General features: G+C 45.7%; 1 protein-coding gene across 1 annotated transcript in view; it reads right to left on the bottom strand.

Annotated features, from left to right (window-relative positions):
- The window catches only part of lrrc34 (leucine rich repeat containing 34), an 87,997-nt gene extending 70,699 nt beyond the window's left edge, over positions 1-17,298 (bottom strand). The window contains exons 1-2 of the mRNA XM_052018960.1: positions 17,262-17,298; positions 12,528-12,646 (exon numbers count right to left, since the gene is read on the bottom strand). Coding sequence (XP_051874920.1) covers positions 12,528-12,646; positions 17,262-17,288 — 146 coding nt within the window. The 5' untranslated portion in view covers positions 17,289-17,298. The remainder of the gene's footprint in view (positions 1-12,527; positions 12,647-17,261) is intronic.
- Between the last annotated feature and the right edge of the window lie 638 nt (positions 17,299-17,936).

The raw sequence follows: 17,936 nt of genomic DNA, 5'->3' as shown, positions 1-17,936 counted from the left end.
CTCTTCCCCTAACTAATCTTCTGAAGAAGGGAGTAAAGTTTGTTTGGACAGATTCTTGTCAAGAAGCATTTGAGAAACTGAAAGCCATTTTATGCTACCATCCTGTGCTCAAAACACCTGACTTTGAAAAGCCATTTTCATTAGCAGTAGATGCCAGTGATGAAGCTGCAGGAGCTGTGTTGTTGCAGAAGGGTGACCTTGATGATATTGACCATCCTGTAGCTTACTTTTCAAAGAAATTTAATGAGCATCAAAAGAATTATTCCACCATAGAGAAAGAATTACTGTCGCTTGTTTTAGCCTTGCAACATTTCAGTGTATATGTTTGCACCGCTCAGAAACCATTGACTGTGTATACAGATCATAACCCATTGGTGTTTCTGAGCCGAGTCAAAAACAAGAACAGAAGGCTGTTAAACTGGAGTTTAATTTTGCAAGAGTTTGATCTCAGGATAACTCACATTAAAGGCAAAGATAATGTGATTGCTGATTGTCTTTCTCGATGTTAAATGGGAAACATGTATCTGTACTAATCTGATAGTCTGTAGTTGTGTAGCATGATAATTATTAACATTACTAACTATGCGCGGTTAAAATTTTTCTTGGGAAAATTTTTTTTTAGGTGGGAGGTGTTACGGACTCAGTGAAAGTCCCTTTAAGATAGAGAGTGTGTGTGTATGTGTGTGTGGGGCGTGCTTACGTCAATAGAAGATAAAGGACGTAATGACGTTGTAGAAGAAGAAGAAGAAGAAGGAGAGAGAGAGAAGGGAGAGAGACACCAGCCTGCTTGTTTTCTCTATCGATGGATGAGAAACAATAACTGTGTTTGCCACTGAAATCCATGTATGGAAGTTGGAAGTAATCCGGTGGAGTTCACTTTGTTGCTGACCTGTAGAAGGAAACAGGTATTTGTATGTGGACGACCACGGTTCGGATGCTTTTCGGGGTGAGGAAGTCACTACCGAGTAAACACTGAAGTGTCGTTTGGGTTCCATCGTGGAACATTTGGATTTCGTATGTACTCTCTCTATGTTTTTCTACATCTACATCTTATCTTCAGACAACGGTGGTTGTTGAAGAAGCCCTTGCTCATGTTTCACCTTATGGCTTGCGGAACTGAACTTTAAGAACCATTCAGGAACTGGGAGTTTTGGACTTTGTCACACACACACACGACGAGTTTAGTTTTGGGGTTAACGTTCGAGGTTTAACATTTTTGAATTCTAACATACTAACATTTTTACTTTTATTTTACGTATTATCATAAGTAGTGATTAATAAAATAGTTTTTAACACTGAATCATGCTCAGTGTGTTTCTTTTGTTGCTGGTTTGTGACAGGCTGCGAGGTTCCAAGATGGAAAATCACAAGATCACAAGACAAGGGAGCAGAAGCAGGCCATTCGGCCCATCGAGTCTGCTCCAAGGAAAAGGGAAAAAGAAATGGGGTGGGAAAAAAAGAAGAAAAGAAAAAAAAACTATTCTAATCCCATTTTCCAGCCTTATCCCCATATCCCTTGATACCCTGACTATTTAGATATCTGTCTATCTCCTCCTTGAATACCCCCACTGATCTGGCCTCCACTGCTGTGCGTGGCAAGGAGTTCCACAATTTCACCACCCTCTGGGTAAAGAAATTTCTCCTCACCTCTGTCTTGAAACTGTACCCTCTAATTCTAAGATTGTGCCCTCTGGTCCTGGACACGCCCACCAAGGGAAACAGCCTAGCCACATCTACTCTATCCTTACCTGTCAACATTTTAAATGTCGCTACGAGGTCCCCTCTCATCCTTCTGTACTCCAGCGAGTACAGTCCAAGAGCCGACAAACGCTCATCATACTTAAGACCTTTCATTCCTGGAATCATTCTCGTAAATCTCCTCTGAACCCTCTCCAACGTCAGCACATCCTTCCTAAGATGTGGGGCCCAAAACTGCGCACAGTATTCCAAATGAGGCCTCACTAGCGCCCCGTAGAGCCTCATCAACACTTCCTTACTTTTATACACTATACCTCTCGAGATGAATGCCAACATAGCATTCGCTTTCTTAACCACCGATCCAACCTGGTGGTTAACTTTTAAGGTATCTTGTACGAGTACCCCCAAGTCCCTTTGTACTACCGCACTATCAATCTTCTCTCCTTCTAGATAATAATCTACCCGCTTATTTCTGCTTCCAAAGTGTACAACTGCACATTTCTCAACATTGAATCTCATCTGCCATTTCCTTGCCCATTCTCCTAAACTGTCTAGGTCCCTCTGCATTCTTTCTATTTCCTCTATGCTCCCTACTCCTCCACTTATCTTGGTGTCATCCGCAAACTTAGCCACACAACCATTTATTCCATCATCCAAATCATTGATGTACAAGGTAAAAAGGAGTGGCCCCAACACCGACCCCTGCGGCACACCACTAGTAACCGGTAACCAACCAGAACGAGATCCTTTTATTTCCACCCTTTGCTTCCTGCCAACCAGCCAATGCTCCACCCATTTTGCTACCCTGCCCATAATTCCATGACCTCTCATCTTATTAATCAGTCTCTTGTGAGGCACCTTATCGAAGGCCTTTTGAAAGTCTAAATACACAACGTCTACCGCCTCTCCCTTATCCACCCTACCTGTGATTTCTTCAAAAAAACTCCAATAGGTTGGTCAGACAGGACCTCCCCTTCACAAAACCATGTTGACTAGGTCCTATCTTGCCTTGCGCCTCTAGGTATTCGGTAACCTCCTCCTTGAGGATAGACTCCAATAATTTTCCCACCACTGACGTCAGACTAATAGGTCTGTAATTGCCTTTGTGCTGCCTCCCACCTTTCTTATACAACGGAACTACATTCGCTACCCTCCAGTCCTCCGGAACCATGCCAGAATCTATCGATTCCTGAAAAATAATTGCCAACGCCTCCGCTATCTCCACAGCCACCTCCTTCAGAACCCGGGGATGCACCTCATCCGGTCCGGGAGACTTATCAGCCTTAAGCCCCTTTAGTTTTCCAAGCACCTTCTCCCTATTAATCTCAATTGAACTCAGCTCCAATTCGTGAGACTCCTGACTAATGGGCACATTGCTTATGTCCTCCACGGTGAAGACCGATGCAAAATATTCATTCAATTCCCTTGCCATCTCACTATCATCCATTATAATACCTCCTGCACCGTTATCAATTGGTCCTATGTCAACCCGTGTCTCTCTTTTATTCCTTATGTATTTAAAAAAACTCTTAGAATCCTTCCGAATGTTGTCCGCCAGCTTCCTTTCGTAACTCATCTTTGCTTTCCTAATGACTTTCTTAGTTTCTCTCTGCAGATTTTTAAAATCGTTCCAATCTTCTGTTTTCCCACTAATTTTTGCTACTTTGTACGCCGCCCCTTTTGCTTTTATTTTATCCTTCACCTCCCTCGTTATCCACATCTGTGCCTTTTTTCCATTCAAAACCTTCTTTTTTCTTGGAATATATCTGTCCTGCATTGTCCTTATTTCCTGTAGAAATTTCTTCCATTTTTCCTCTGCCATCCCTCCAGCTAACTTACTCCTCCAATCAATTTGGGCCAACTCATCTCTCATACCTTTGTAATTTCCCTTATTCCACTGAAATATCGATACACCAGTTATCAGCTTCTCCTTCTCAAACTTGAAACTAAACTCAATCATATGAGGTGCTGTTCCTCCAGTTTGCACTTGGAATTCTCCTGGCAGTGGAGGAGGCTGAGGACTGACATATCTGTGATAGTGTGGGAGGGGGAATTGAAGTGACTGGCAACAGGGAGATGTAGATCACGGTTACGGACAGAGTGCAGGTGTTCTGCGAAATGGTCACCTAGTCTGCGTTTGGTCTCACCAATGTAGAGGGGGCCACTCTTGGAGCACTGAATGCATAGATATTAAGGGACATGCAGATGAATCTCTGTATCACCTGAAAGGACTGTTTGGGTCCCTGGATGGAGGAGATGGAGGTGGTGTAGGGGTAGGTGTTGTACCTATGGCGGGGGTAGTGGAAAGTTCCCGGGGTTGGAGCGAGATGGATTGGGGGGGCGGGGAGGAGTGAATGAGAGAGTCACAGAGAGAGTGGTCCCTGCTAAAGTCAGAAAGGGGTGGGGAGAAGAAGATATGCTTGGTGGTGGGGTCCCGTTGGAGATGGTGAAAGTGGCGAGAGGCAGAGAATGATGTGTTGGATATGTAGGCTGGTGGGATGAAATGTGAGGACAAAGGAGACCCTATCCGTGTTGGGTCTGGGAGGGGTGGGGGTGAGAGCAGAGGTGCTGGAAATGTCAGAGATATGGGTGCAAGTTCTCTCAACCACAGTAGGGGGGAAGCCCTGTTTAGAAAAGAAGTTGGGCACCTCAGATGTCCATGCCTGCCTCTTTGTTGGCTACGTTGAACAGTCTCTGTCCCAAGCCTACTCCAGCCCCATTCCTCAACTCTTTCTCCGCTGTATCAATGACTACATTGGTGCCACCTCTTGTATCCGTGTGGAACTCGACAGTTTCATATATTTCGCCACTAATTTTCACTCTGCTCTCCAATTCACTGACTATCTTTGACACCTCTTTTCTCGATCTTTCCATCTCCATCTCAGGAGATTCCTTATCCACTGACATCTTCTATAAACCCACTGACACCCACAGCTACCTCGATTACAGCTCCTCCCACCGTCTCTTGAAAGGATGCTATCCCTTTTTCTCAATTTCGCTGCCTCCGCCGCCTCTACTCCCATGATGAGGCTTTCCACTCCAGGACATCCGAGATGTCCAACTTCTTTTCTAACTGGAGCTTCCCCCCAACTGTGGTTGAGAGAGCTCGCACCCACATCTCTGCCATTTCTCGCACCTCCGCTCTCACTCCCACCCCTCCCAGACCCAGCAGGGATAGGGTCCCCCTTGTCCTCACATTTCATCCCACTAGCCTACGTATCCAACACATCATTTTCCGCCACTTCTGCCATCTCCAACAGGACCCCACCACCAAGCATATCTTCCCCTCCCCACCCCTTCCTGCCTTTCGCAGGGACCACTCTCTCTGTGACTCTCTAGTTCACTCCTCCCACCACCCCACCCATCCCGTTCCCATCCCGGGAACTTTCCACTGCCCCCACCATAGATGCAACACCTGCCCCTACACCACCTCCATTCAGGAACCCAAAGAGTCCTTTCAGGTGAGACAGATTCACCTGCACCTCCCTTAATATCACCTACTGCACTTGGTGCTCCAAGTGTGGCCTCCTCCATATTGGTGAGACCAAACGCAGACTTGGTGACCATTTGGCAAAACACCTGCGCTCTGTCCGTAACCGCGATCTGCATCTCCCCGTTGCCAGTCACTTCAACTCCCCCTCCCACACTATCACTGACATGTCAGTCCTCGGCTTCCTTCACTGCCAGGAGAATTCCAAGCATAAGCTGGAGGAACAGCACCTCATTTTCCATCTTGGAACCTTGCAGCCTAACAGCATTGAATTCTCCCACTTTAAGTAATCCCCACCCCCCCCTTCCCCACAAGCCTCCTACCCCCACCACGCTTCTTCTCTTCTTCCCCTTCCTTGCCTATCTCTCTATTTTCTACGCATTTTTCCCCCTTTCTCTCCTTACCTTTGACCCATCCCCCGGTGGATCTGCTCTCCCCTCCTCCCCCCCACCTGCCCATCACTATCTCTTACCTGCATCTACCTATCACCACCCTGTGGCCCACCCCACCTTCCCTCTTTTGTCCACCTATCACTGCTGCTTTTCCCTCCTATATATCGGCTTCCCCTTTTCCTATCTTCAGTCCTGAAGAAGGGTCCTGACCTGAAACGTTCGCCGCCTGCTTTTCTCCACAGATGCTGCTCAGCCTGCTGAGTTCCTCCAGCATCATCGTGTTTTTCATCGTTTTTTTTTATTATTTGTCTCTGACTGCCAGTTTTAAAGTAATTGTTGTCTGCCCCCCATCACAGACATTCCTGTTCTCTCTGCACCCCTCCCCCTTCTGCAAGTTAACACACTTGTTTTTCACTTTCACAATTCTGATGAAGAGTCCTTGACCTATGTGCAATGATGTGCAAGAACTAGAGGGCATAGGTGTAAAATGAGAGGGGAGAGATTTAATAGGAACCTAAGGAGCAACTTTTTCACCCAGGAGGTGGTCAGAGGAATTGGTTGAGGCAGGTTAGTGTGAGGGTAAGTTTTTTGTTAGGGTTTTTAGTGTAAGGTTTAGATTTTTTAGTAAGTTTTTTAAGTAGTCGAGTGGGGGCTGGACTGCGCAGGCGCGGCGCGGGCAGCTTAAAAAGCAAACAGCCTAGAGAGCGGGCAGCGTCGGAGCAGGCAGCGGAGTGAGTGGCAGCAGAGTGTTCTGGGCTTTGGCTCAAGGGGCTTCGGCGCGAAGGGGCAAGGAGGGTAAGTAGCTGGTAAGTAGGTAAAGGCAAGGTTTAGCTTTTGGTCATTATAGATTTGTAGGTGGGACTAACTAGGGAAAAAAGAAAGGTAGTCAGATGGAGGACATGGTGGTGTGCTGCAGCTGTTTGATGTGGGAACTCGTGGACCTTGCTGCGGTCCAAGATGGCCACATCTGCAGTAAGTGCTTGAGGCTGGACGAACTTCGGCTCAGAGTTGATGAGCTGGAGTCGCAGCTACAAACATTGCGCAGCATAAGGGAGGGAGAGAGTTATGTAGACACTGTGCATCAGGTGACAGTCACCCCCCTTAGGGTAGGTACATCTGAGGTTCAGGAGGCAGATAGAATGGTGACGGTCAGGGGAGGGAAGAGGAAGAAGAAGTCAGGCAGGCAGACAGGACAGAGAGCCCCGGAGGCTGTTCCCCTCAGTAACAAGTTTTCTGCCTTGGAAGCTGTTGAGCGGGATGACCTGCAGGGGCCTAGCTGCAGCTACCAGGTCTCTGGCACTGGGACTGGTACTGCTGCTCAGAAGGGAAGGGTGGGAAAGAGACGTGCGGTAGTGATAGGGGACTCGATAGTCAGGGAAACAGACAGGAGGTTCTGTGGCAGTGAGCATGAATCCCGGATGGTATGTTGCCTCCCAGGTGCCAGGGTCCGGGATGTCACTGATCGGGTCCACAGAATTCTTGAGTGGGAGGGAGAGCAGCCAGAGGTTGTGGTCCATATTGGCACCAATGACATAGGTAGGAAGGGGGATGAGGTCCTGAAGAGTGAGTTCAGGGAGCTAGGCAGAAAATTGAGGAACAGGACTTCAAGGGTAGCAATCTCGGGATTGCTGCCAGTGCCACGTGATAGTGAAGGTAGGAATAGGAGGAGGTGGCAGATAAATGTGTGGCTGAGAAGTTGGTGCAGGAGGGAGGGTTTTAGATTTCTGGATCATTGGGATCTCTTCTCGGGAAGGTGGGACCTGTACAGAGAGGATGGGTTATACCCGAACCAGAAGGGGGCCAATATCCTTGCGGCGAGATTTGCTAGGGTGGTACAGGAGGGTTTAAACTAGTTTGTGAGGGGGAAGGGAACCGGAGGAGTAGGTCAGAGGAAGAAGGGAATGGGGAAAAGTTAGATCAAACAGGCAGGGAGGCTTTGGGGAAGGAGAAGCAGAATACAGGCTGTAAAAGTAGTAAGATAGATGGACTGAAGTGTGTTTACTTAAATGCAAGAAGTGTCAGGAATAAGGGGGATGAACTGAGGGCTTGGATAAGTATGGGGGACTATGATATCGTGGCTATTACTGAGACATGGCTGACGTCAGGAGAGGAGTGGATATTGAATATTCCTGGTTTTCGGTGTTTTAAGAGGGATAGGGAAGGGGGGAGAAGAGGGGGAGGGGTGGCGATACTGGTCAGGGACACTGTTACGGCTGTGGAAAAGATGGATGTTGTAGAAGGATCATCTCTAGAGTCCGTATGGGTGGAGTTAAGGAACAAGAAAGGAGCAGTTACTCTACTAGGAGTATTCTATAAGCCCCCCGGTAGCAGTAGAGATATAGAGGAGCAGATTGGCAGGCAGTGTTTGGAGAGAAGCAGAAATAACAGGGTTATTATAATGGGAGACTTCAACTTCCCAAATATAGACTGGAACCTGCTTAGTGCCAAAGGTTTAGATGGGACAGAATTTGTTAAGTGTGTCCAGGAGGGATTCCTGACGCAGTATGTTGACAGGCCGACTAGAGGGAATGCCATGTTAGATCTAGTTTTAGGAAATGAACCGGGACAGGTGAAGGATCTATTGGTGGGTGAGCATTTGGGGGACAGTGACCATTGCTCCATAACCTTTAAAATTGTCATGGACAGGGACAGGTGCAGAGAGGACAAGAGGTTTTTCAATTGGGGAAGGGCTAACTACGAGGCTATAAGGAGAGAACATGGGAGTGTAAATTGGGATGTCCTTTTTGAAGGAAAATGTACCATGGGGATGTGGTCGATATTCAGGGATCTTATGCAGGATGTTAGAGATAAATATGTCCCGGTGAGGCAGAGAAGGAATGGCAGGGTGAAGGAACCGTGGGTGACGAGAGAGGTGGAACGACTAGTTAGGGAGAAGAAGGTAACGTACGTGAGGTATAAGCAGCAAGGTTCAGACAGGGCCCGTGAGGAATATAGGGTAGCGAGGAAGGAACTTAAGAAAGGGCTGAGGAGAGCTAGAAGGGGACATGAAAAGGCTTTGGCTAGTAGGGTTAAGGAAAATCCCAAGGCCTTTTTCAAGTACGTGAAGGGTAGGAGGATGGCTAGGGTGAAGGTAGGTCCGATTAAGGACAAAGGTGGGAGAATTTGCCTGGAGGCGGCAGAAGTGGGAGGTTCTCAATGAGTACTTCTCTTCGGTATTCACCAGGGAGAGGGGTCTTGATGATGCGGAAGGGAGTGCTGGTAGGGGTAATGTTCTCGAGGTTGTTGATATCAAGAGACAGGATGTGTTGAAGTTGTTAAATAATATTAAGACAGATAAATCTCCGGGGCCTGTCAGGATTTTCCCCAGGCTGCTTCGAGAGGCTAGGGAGGAGATTGCTGAACCGCTGGTAAGGATCTTTGAGTCCTTGTTGTCTACGGGGGTGGTGCCGGAGGATTGGAGGGTTGCGAATGTGGTCCCCTTGTTCAAAAAAGGTAATAGGGATAGGCCAGGGAATTATAGACCGGTGAGTCTCACGTCTGTGGTGGGTAAGCTGTTAGAAAGGATTCTAAGGGATAGGATTTATGAACACCTTGAGAATCATGGACTGATTAGGGACAGCCAGCATGGCTTTGTGAAGGGAAGATCTTGCCTCACAAGCCTGATAGAGTTCTTTGAGGAGGTGACCAGGAAGATTGATGAGGGCAGTGTGGTGGATGTGGTTTACATGGATTTTAGTAAGGCGTTTGATAAGGTTCCTCATGGTAGGCTTCTTCAGAAGGTCAGAGGCCGAGGGATCCAAGGAAGCTTGGCTGTGTGGATTAGGAATCGGCTTGCATGTAGAAAGCAGAGGGTTGTGGTGGAGGGAGTGCCCTCGGATTGGAAGGCAGTGACTAGTGGTGTCCCGCAAGGATCGGTTCTGGGACCTCTACTTTTTGTGATATTTATAGATGACTTAGATGAGGGGGTGGAGGGCTGGGTTAGTAAGTTTGCGGACGACACTAAGATAGGCGGTGTTGTGGATAGTGTGGAGGGCTGTTGGAGCTTACAGAGGGATATTGATAGGATGCAGAGCTGGGCTGACAAGTGGCAGATGCAGTTCAATCTGGAGAAGTGTGAGGTGGTACACTTTGGAAGGACAAACTCCAGGGCAGAGTACAGGGTAAACGGCAAGGTACTTGGCAGTGTGGAGGAGCAGAGGGATCTGGGGGTTCATATTCACAGTTCGTTGAAAGTTGCCTCACAGGTGGAAAGAGCAGTTAAGAAGACCAATGGGATGTTGGCTTTCATAAGTCGCGGGATTGAGTTTAAGAGCTGCGAGGTTATGATGCAGCTTTACAAAACTCTAGTTAGGCCACACTTAGAGTACTGTGTTCAGTTCTGGTCGCCTCATTATAGGAAGGATGTGGAGGCGTTGGAGAGGGTGCAGAGGAGATTTACCAGGATGCTGCCTGGATTGGAGAGTATTGAATATGAGGAGAGGCTTAAGGTGCTAGGGCTTTATTCACTGGAAAGGAGGAGGATGAGAGGAGACATGATAGAGGTATATAAAATATTGAGAGGAATAGATAGAGTAGACAGTCAGCGCCTCCTTCCCAGGGCACCAATGCTCAAGACGAGAGGTCATGGCTTTAAGGTTATGGGTGGGAGGTTCAGGGGAGATGTCAGAGGGAGGTTTTTCACCCAAAGAGTGGTTGGTGCATGGAATGCACTGCCTGGGGTGGTGGTGGAGGCAGATACATTGAACAGGTTCAAGAGCTTGTTGGATAGGCGTATGGAGGAACGTGAGATAGAGGGATATGCGGGAGGAAGGGGTTAGGTAGTGTGAGGGTGGTCTGATGGACGGCACGACACAGTGGGCCGAAGGGCCTGTTTTGTGCTGTATGGTTCTATGGACTTCTATGGACATAAAAACATTTAAAAGGTACGGACAGGTACATGGATAGGAAAGGTTTAGAGGGATATGGGCCAAACACAGGAAAATGGGACTAGCTTAGATGGGAATCTTGGTCGGCATGGACCAGTTGGGCCAAAGGGCCTGTTTCCATGCTGTATCACTCTATGATTCCAAGTAGAAGTGTCAGTGGGAGAGCACGTTGGAGAGTGACCATAATTTGGTATGTTTAAAATAATTATGGAAAGGGACAAGAATACTTTGGAGGTTAAGTGTCTGAACTGGGGGAAAAGACATTACTTGGCAAATATAGACTGGGAGGAGCAACATGGCTAAATCTACATTCAGAAAGTAGGAGTTTTGTAAAAGTGTAATAGTGAGAGTTCAGGGCCAACGTGTTCCTGTAGGGATGAAGGGTATAGCAAGTCCAGGGATCTCAAAGGTTTGATTAATTAAACAAAGGAAGCATACAGAAGGTACAAAGCACTGAAAGCAGGGGAGACCCTTCAGGAGTATAGAGTGTAGAGGGTGCTTAAAAAAGAAAATACCATTGCCAGATATGAGTAAGGCATTTTACTAAGAGCAAGAGAGTAACCAGGGAAAGAAATTTGCCTGTGTTTTCGTGGCACAAACACAGGCAAATGGGACTAGCTCAGGTGGGCAACTTGGTCGGCATGGACAAGTTGGGCCGAAAGGTCTGATTCCATGCTGTATGACTCTATAAGAGTGAGGCCCATTAGGGATCAAAGGAGCAATCTATGAATGGAGCCAAGGACACAAATGAGGTCTGAAGTAAATAATTTTCATATGTATTCACAAAGGAAAATCATTTTGTAGCCACAGTTTTCAGCTGGGACAGTGAAATTCTGGAGCAGATTAAGATTAAAAAATAGGAGGCATTAGAGGTCTTAGCAGACATTAAAGTGGATAAGTCCCCAGGGCCTGTGAGATGTATCCCAGCTTGCTACTGGAGGCATGGGGGGAGATTGCGAAGGGCACTGATAGTTAAATCTTTGTGATTTAAGCTGAAGTGCCAGATGACTGGAAGACAACAAATGTGGTACCTTTATTGGAGAAGGGCAACAAGGATAAACCAGGCAATTATAGGCTAGGCTAGATGGTCTAATGCCAGAGGTCGGGAAATTATTGGAAAAGGTTCTGAGGGGTGTAATCAATCTACACTTGTAAAGGCAGAGATTAATCTGGGATAGTCAGGATTTATCGGTGAAAGATTCTGTCTGACTAATTTACCTTGAAGTGGTAACTAAGTATATTGTTGAGGTCAGCACATTTGATATGGTTTACATGGACTTTCGTAAGGCTTTTGACAAGGACCCACTTGGAAGGCCGGTCCAAAAGGTTGGAGTCCATGGGATCCAAGGCAAGTTTGCAAAATGGATCCAGAATTGGCTTGGTAATAGAGACAGAGGGTGCTGGTGGAAGGACGTTTTTGTGATTGGAAGCCTATAACCAGTGGTGTACCACAGGGATCAGTGCTGGAACCATTACTATGTGTTATTTACGGATATGAATATAGAAGGTATGAACAGTAAGTGTGCAAGCTACATGAAAATTGGTGGTGTTGACAATGAAGAGAATGGTCAGGCTGCAGGACGATATTGATGAGTTGGAAAGATATGCAGAGCAGAGCAAAGGCAGGTGGAATTTAATTCTGATGAGTATTGTGAGGATTATGAAGGGTAGGTCATTCACAATGAATGGTAGGGCCCTAGGTGTATTGAGGACAAAGGATAAGATAAGATATCTTTATTAGTCACATGTACATCGAAACACAGAGTGAAATGCATCTTTTGCATAGAGTGTTCTGGGGACAGCCCGCAAGTGTCGCCACGCTTCCAGCGCCAACATAGTATGCCCACAAATTCCTAACCCATACGTCTTTAGAATGTGGGAGGAAACCGGAGCACCCGGAGGAAACCCACACAGACATGGGGAGAACGTACAAACTCCTTACAGACAGTGGCCAGAATTGAACCTGGATCGCTGGCACTGTAAAGCATTATGCTAACCGCTACACTACCGTGCCTGACAAAGGGACCTTGGTTTACAAGCCCAAGTATTGGGCAGACTTACCCTGCAGAGGATTCGACCTGTTGTACCACATTCTCAATGTATGGGTTGACGTCCTGTTGCACCTCTGCACAGATGTCCAGATAACGAGCCTTTAGTCCACTAGGACTACTCACCCTCGACTGAAACACAGCAAAGGACAGTCACCTGGCTGTGGCCAAGAGTCCACACAATCTCCTCCAACCCCCACCCCAAAAGTAAGCCCATTATTCACCCCCCATTTCTATCCACCTCCCATCCATCCCCTCTTACTCTTCATTCCTATATTCAACTGTCTCCCTGTCTTGCGTTCGACAATGTCCCACATGCTAGGCTGGTCTAGAAGGTTAGACAATAGACAATAGGAGCAGAAGTAGACCATTCGGCCCTTCGAGTCTGCACCGCCATTTTGAGATCATGGCTGATCCTCAACAATCCGCCTTCCTGTTCCTGCCTTGTCCCCATATCCCTTGATTCCCCTATCTATAAGAAACCTATCTAGCTCCGTCTTGAAAGTGCCCAGAGAAGTGGCCTCCACTGCCCTCTCAGGCAGTGCATTCCACAAATTCACAACCCTCTGGGAGAAGAAGTTTTTCCTCACCTCTGTCCTAAATGGCCTAGCCCTTATTCTTAAATCATGCCCCCTGGTCCTGGACTTCCCCAACATCTGGAACATATTTCCTGTCTCTATCTTGTCCAATCCCTTAATAATCCTGTATGTTTCAATCAGATCCCCTCTCAATCTTCTCAATTCCAGCGTGTACAATCCCAGTCTCTCCAACCTCTCAGCATAAGACAGTCCCGACATCCCCGGAATTAACCTCGTAAACCTAGGCTGCACGCCCTCCAGGGAGACCCAGTTAGGTGGATTTAAAATTGGCTTGGAGGTAGGAAGCAGAGGGTGGTTGAAGGTTGTTTCTTGGAATGGAGGCTGGTGACTAGTGCTGTGCCGCAGGGGTTGGTGTTGGGACCCTTTCCTTTCCTTTTTCAGTCTTTCTATTAGTTTCCAAATTAATACAGATTAATATATAACATCGATACTTGTACATGTAATACAAAGAGATCAGGAGAACAATCACGTCATGGATGATCATAAAGAATAATAAAATATAAAAAAAATCTATAGATCTCTTGATCTCTTAGTAAATGAATATAATATAAAAGAAAGGAAAGAAAGACTTATTGCGTATATAAAAGAAAAAAACACAAATCAATAAAAAAATGTAAATAATATATCAAACCAAACTAAAAAGAAAATTTCAAAAAAAAAGAAAAAAAACTGGACTGAAATTTCTCAATAGAAACAGAGCAATATTAAGTTGTCAACTCCGTTCCTCTAAATTGGAAAGTTATTGAAAAGGGATCTATATCATATGAAAATATTGAATAAATGGACTCCAAATATCTTCAAGTTTAAGCGAAGGATCGACAGTACCACTCCTAATTTTTTCCAGGTTTAAACATGATATAGTTTGAGAGAACCATTGAAAAGTAGTAGGGGGTATTGGATCCTTCCATTGAAGCAAAATGGATCGTTTGGCCATTAATGTAACAAAGGCAATCATACGGTTAGCGGAGGCAGATAAATGGCCAGACTCTATCCTTGGTAATTCAAAAATTGCAGTGATGGGGTGAGGTTGTAAATCAATATTCAATACAGTTGAGATAATGTTAAAAATGTCTTTCCAATATTTTTCCAAAAGAGGACAGGACCAAAATATATGTGTCAGAGAAGCCACATTCGATTTACATCTGTCACATATAGGATTTATATGGTGATAAAAACGAGCTAGCTTATCTTTTGACATATGGGTCCTGTGAACTACCTTAAACTGTATCAGCGAGTGTCTGGCCCACATTGAAGATGAATTAACTAAATGAAGAATTTTCTTCCATGTCTCTGTCAGTAAAGATGTCTGGAGTTCACTTTCCCATTCACTCTTAATTCTGTCCAGTGATTCTGGATGTATTTTCATAATTAAATCATAGATTATTGCTATCAAGCCCTTCCGATAAGGATTAAGACCTAAAATTTTTTCCGTAATTTCAGTTTTATATGGTGACGGAAAAGAGGGTATAGTAGCTTTTAAAAAATTTCTAATCTGCAAATATTGAAAAAAGTGTGATCTAGACAAATTGTATTTGTTAGACAATTGTTCAAAAGATGAAAAACAGTTATCAATGAATAAATCACGAAAACATACTGTTCCCTTCCTTTTCCATAAAGAAAAAGCTGAGTCAACTCTGGATGGTTGAAAGAAAAAATTAGATTGAATGGGACTTGACAAGTTAAATTTATTCAATCCAAAAAATTTACGAAATTGAAACCATATTCATATTGTATGTTTAACTATTGGGTTAGTCATATGTTTACTCAATTTGGTAAGTGCAAAAGGGAGTAAAGCTCCTAAAATAGAAACTAATGAAAATCCAAGTACTGATTGATTCTCAAGGTGCACCCATTTGGGACATTGAATTACATCTAAATCTTGTATCCAAAAAATTAAATATCTGATATTAATTGCCCAATAGTATAATCTAAAGTTAGGCAGGGCCATACCACCATCCTTTTTTACTTTTTGTAAATATTTCTTACTTAACCTTGGGTTTTTATTCTGCCAAATATATGAAAGAATTTTATAATCAATAGTGTCAAAAAAAATTTCGGGACGAAAGTTGGAATCGCTTGAAATAAATATAAAAATTTTGGTAAAATATTCATCTTAACCGCATTAATTCGGCCTACCAATGATAAAGACAGTGGGGACCAGGACCCTTGTTATTCGTTATTTATATAAATGATTTGGATGTGAATGCAAAAGGCTTGATCAGTAAGTTTGTGGATGACACGAAATTAGGAGGTTTTGTTGATAGTGAAGAAGGTTATTTTTGATTACAAGGGGATCTTGATCAGTTCGGGAAGTGGGCTGAGGAGCGGCAAATGGATTTCAATACAGATAAGTGTGAGATGATGCATTTTGGAAAATCAAACCAGCTTAGGACTTATACCATGAATGGTAGGGCACTGGGGAGTGTAATGGAACAGAAGGAACTAGGTGTACAAGTGCATAGTCTGTTGAAAGCAGCATCATAGCTAGAAAGGGTGGTGAAATAGGCTTTCATCAGTCAAGGCATTACGTATAGGAGTTGGGACGTTATGTTGCAGTTGTACAAGTTATTGGTGAGGCCGCACTTGGAGTACTGTGTACAGTTTTGGTCACCCTGTCATAGGAAAGACATGGTTAAACTAGAAAGAGTGCAAAAAAGATTTACAAGGATGTTGCCAGGACTAAAGGGCCTGAGTTATAAGGAGAGGTTGGCCAGGCTGGGTCTTCATTCCTTGGATAAGATAAGATTATAAAATTTCTTTATTAATCACATGTACATCAAAACATACAGTAAAATACATCTTTTTGCGTAGTGATTTGGGGGGCAGCCCGCAAGTGTCGCCATGCGTCTGGCGCCAACATAGCATGCCCACAACTTCCTAGCCTGTATGTCTTTTGGAATGTGGGAGGAAACCGGAGCACCCGGAGGAAACCCACACAGACACGGGGAGAACGTACAAACTCCTCACAGACAGTGGCCGGATTTGAACCTGGGTCGCTGGCGCTGTAAAGCATTATGCTAACCACTATACTACCGTGCCTGCAATGTAGGAGAATGAGGGAGACCTTATAGTGATGTTTAAAATTAAGAGAGGCATAGATAAGGTGGATGGTAACAGTCTTTTCCCCAGGGTAGGGGAGTCCAAAACTAGGGGGCATAGGTTTAGGGTGAGAGGGTAAAGATTTAAAAGGGATCTGAGGGGCAACTTTTTCACGCAGAGGGTGCTGAGTATATGGAACGAGCTGCCAGAGGAAGTGGTTGAGGCAGGTACAATAGTATCATTTAAGAAACACTTGGATAGGTACATAGTACATGGGCAGGCGCGGTAGTGGTTAATGTAACGCTATTACAGCGCCAGTGAGCCGGGTTCAATTCCGGCCGCTGTCTGTAAGGACTTTGTACGTTCTCCCCGTGTCTGTGTGGGTTTCCTCCGGGTGCTCCGGTTTCCTCCCACATTGCAAAAACATACGGGTAGGTTAATTTGGGTTTAAAATGGGTGGCGCGGACTCATTGGGCCGGAAGGGCCTGTTACCACGCTGTAAATAAAATTTTAAAAAATTTAAATTTAAATTTAAAAAATTCTGGATGTGCGTGGCGACACTTGTAGGCTGCAAAAAGATGCATTTCACTGTGTGTTTCGATGTACATGTGACTAATAAAGATCTTATCTTATGGAGGAGGTGGGGCTCAGAGGGGTATGGGCCGAACGCAGGAAATTGGGACTAGCTGGGTGGGCACCGTGGACGGCATGGACTGGTTGGGCCAAAGGGCCTGTATCTGTGCTGTATTGCTCTTTGACTCCTCACACCATGTACCTCCCTCTATATAAATCTTTGTTCAACTCTACTCTGTTCCTCCCTCTTTCTCCTCCCTAAACACACAATATCCCATCCCTATACCCCTTCACACCCCTCAGTCACTCACCACTCCCCTCCCTTCCCTCTCCTTCCCTCCTCCCCCTCCCCTCTTCTCCCTCCCCCCACCCCCTCACCTCCCCTTCCCTCCCTCCCTCACCTCCCCTTCCCTCCCTCCCTCACCTCCCTCCCCCCACCCCCTCACCTCCCTCCCTCTCCCTCCCCTACTTCCTCCTCCCTCCCCCTCCCACCCTCACCTCCCTCCCTCCCTCCCCTCCATCCCCCACCCCCTCACCTCCCTCTGATCCATTGCCAGCGCCATGTTTAACACGTTTCCGTGGCGACCGGGACGCGGGCGGGAAGCGCGCCCCCGTGTGGAGACAGCTGGGAGATTCTGGTTCCGGATTCGGAACCTGGAGCAGCAGCAACAACAACAACAACTGGGAAACCCAGCTGTCGGCCAGTGTCTATGGGAGAGGAATGGGCGGCGCCTTTCCTGCATTAAACCACCCAACAGTGACAGGACGTATAGCTGAACTGCTGGGAAATTTGGAAACAACGTTCAGGGAAAATTTTAATAGGCCTTTGGAGAAATCTGAGTTTGTAAAAACAAATTAACATTAAAATATAGATGATATGAAGAACACTGATGAAGGGAGTGTATGTTCTCAACATGTGTGATAAATTCTCCTAGCAAACTGAGCCCCATGAATGGACAGGGACAGAAGCACCACCAACTGGAACTTACTTAAAGACAAAAGCAGAGGATAAATGCAAATAATTGTTTTTCGGACTGGAGCCATAGAATATAAGAGCAGGGAGATTATTCTAAAATTGGATTCACAGCTTGTTTACTGTGCACAGTTGTGGTCACATTATTGCATGAACTGGTTGGGCCAAAGGACCTGTATCTATGCTGTACTGCTCTATAACTATTATTGTGTCCTGATGAAGGGTCTTCACCCCAAAC

This window comes from Pristis pectinata, chromosome 6, assembly GCF_009764475.1.
Source record: "Pristis pectinata isolate sPriPec2 chromosome 6, sPriPec2.1.pri, whole genome shotgun sequence".
Taxonomy (NCBI): Eukaryota; Metazoa; Chordata; class Chondrichthyes; order Rhinopristiformes; family Pristidae; genus Pristis; species Pristis pectinata.
Note: the sequence above shows the minus strand (reverse complement) of the source record. Positions and strands in the feature narration are given on the sequence as shown.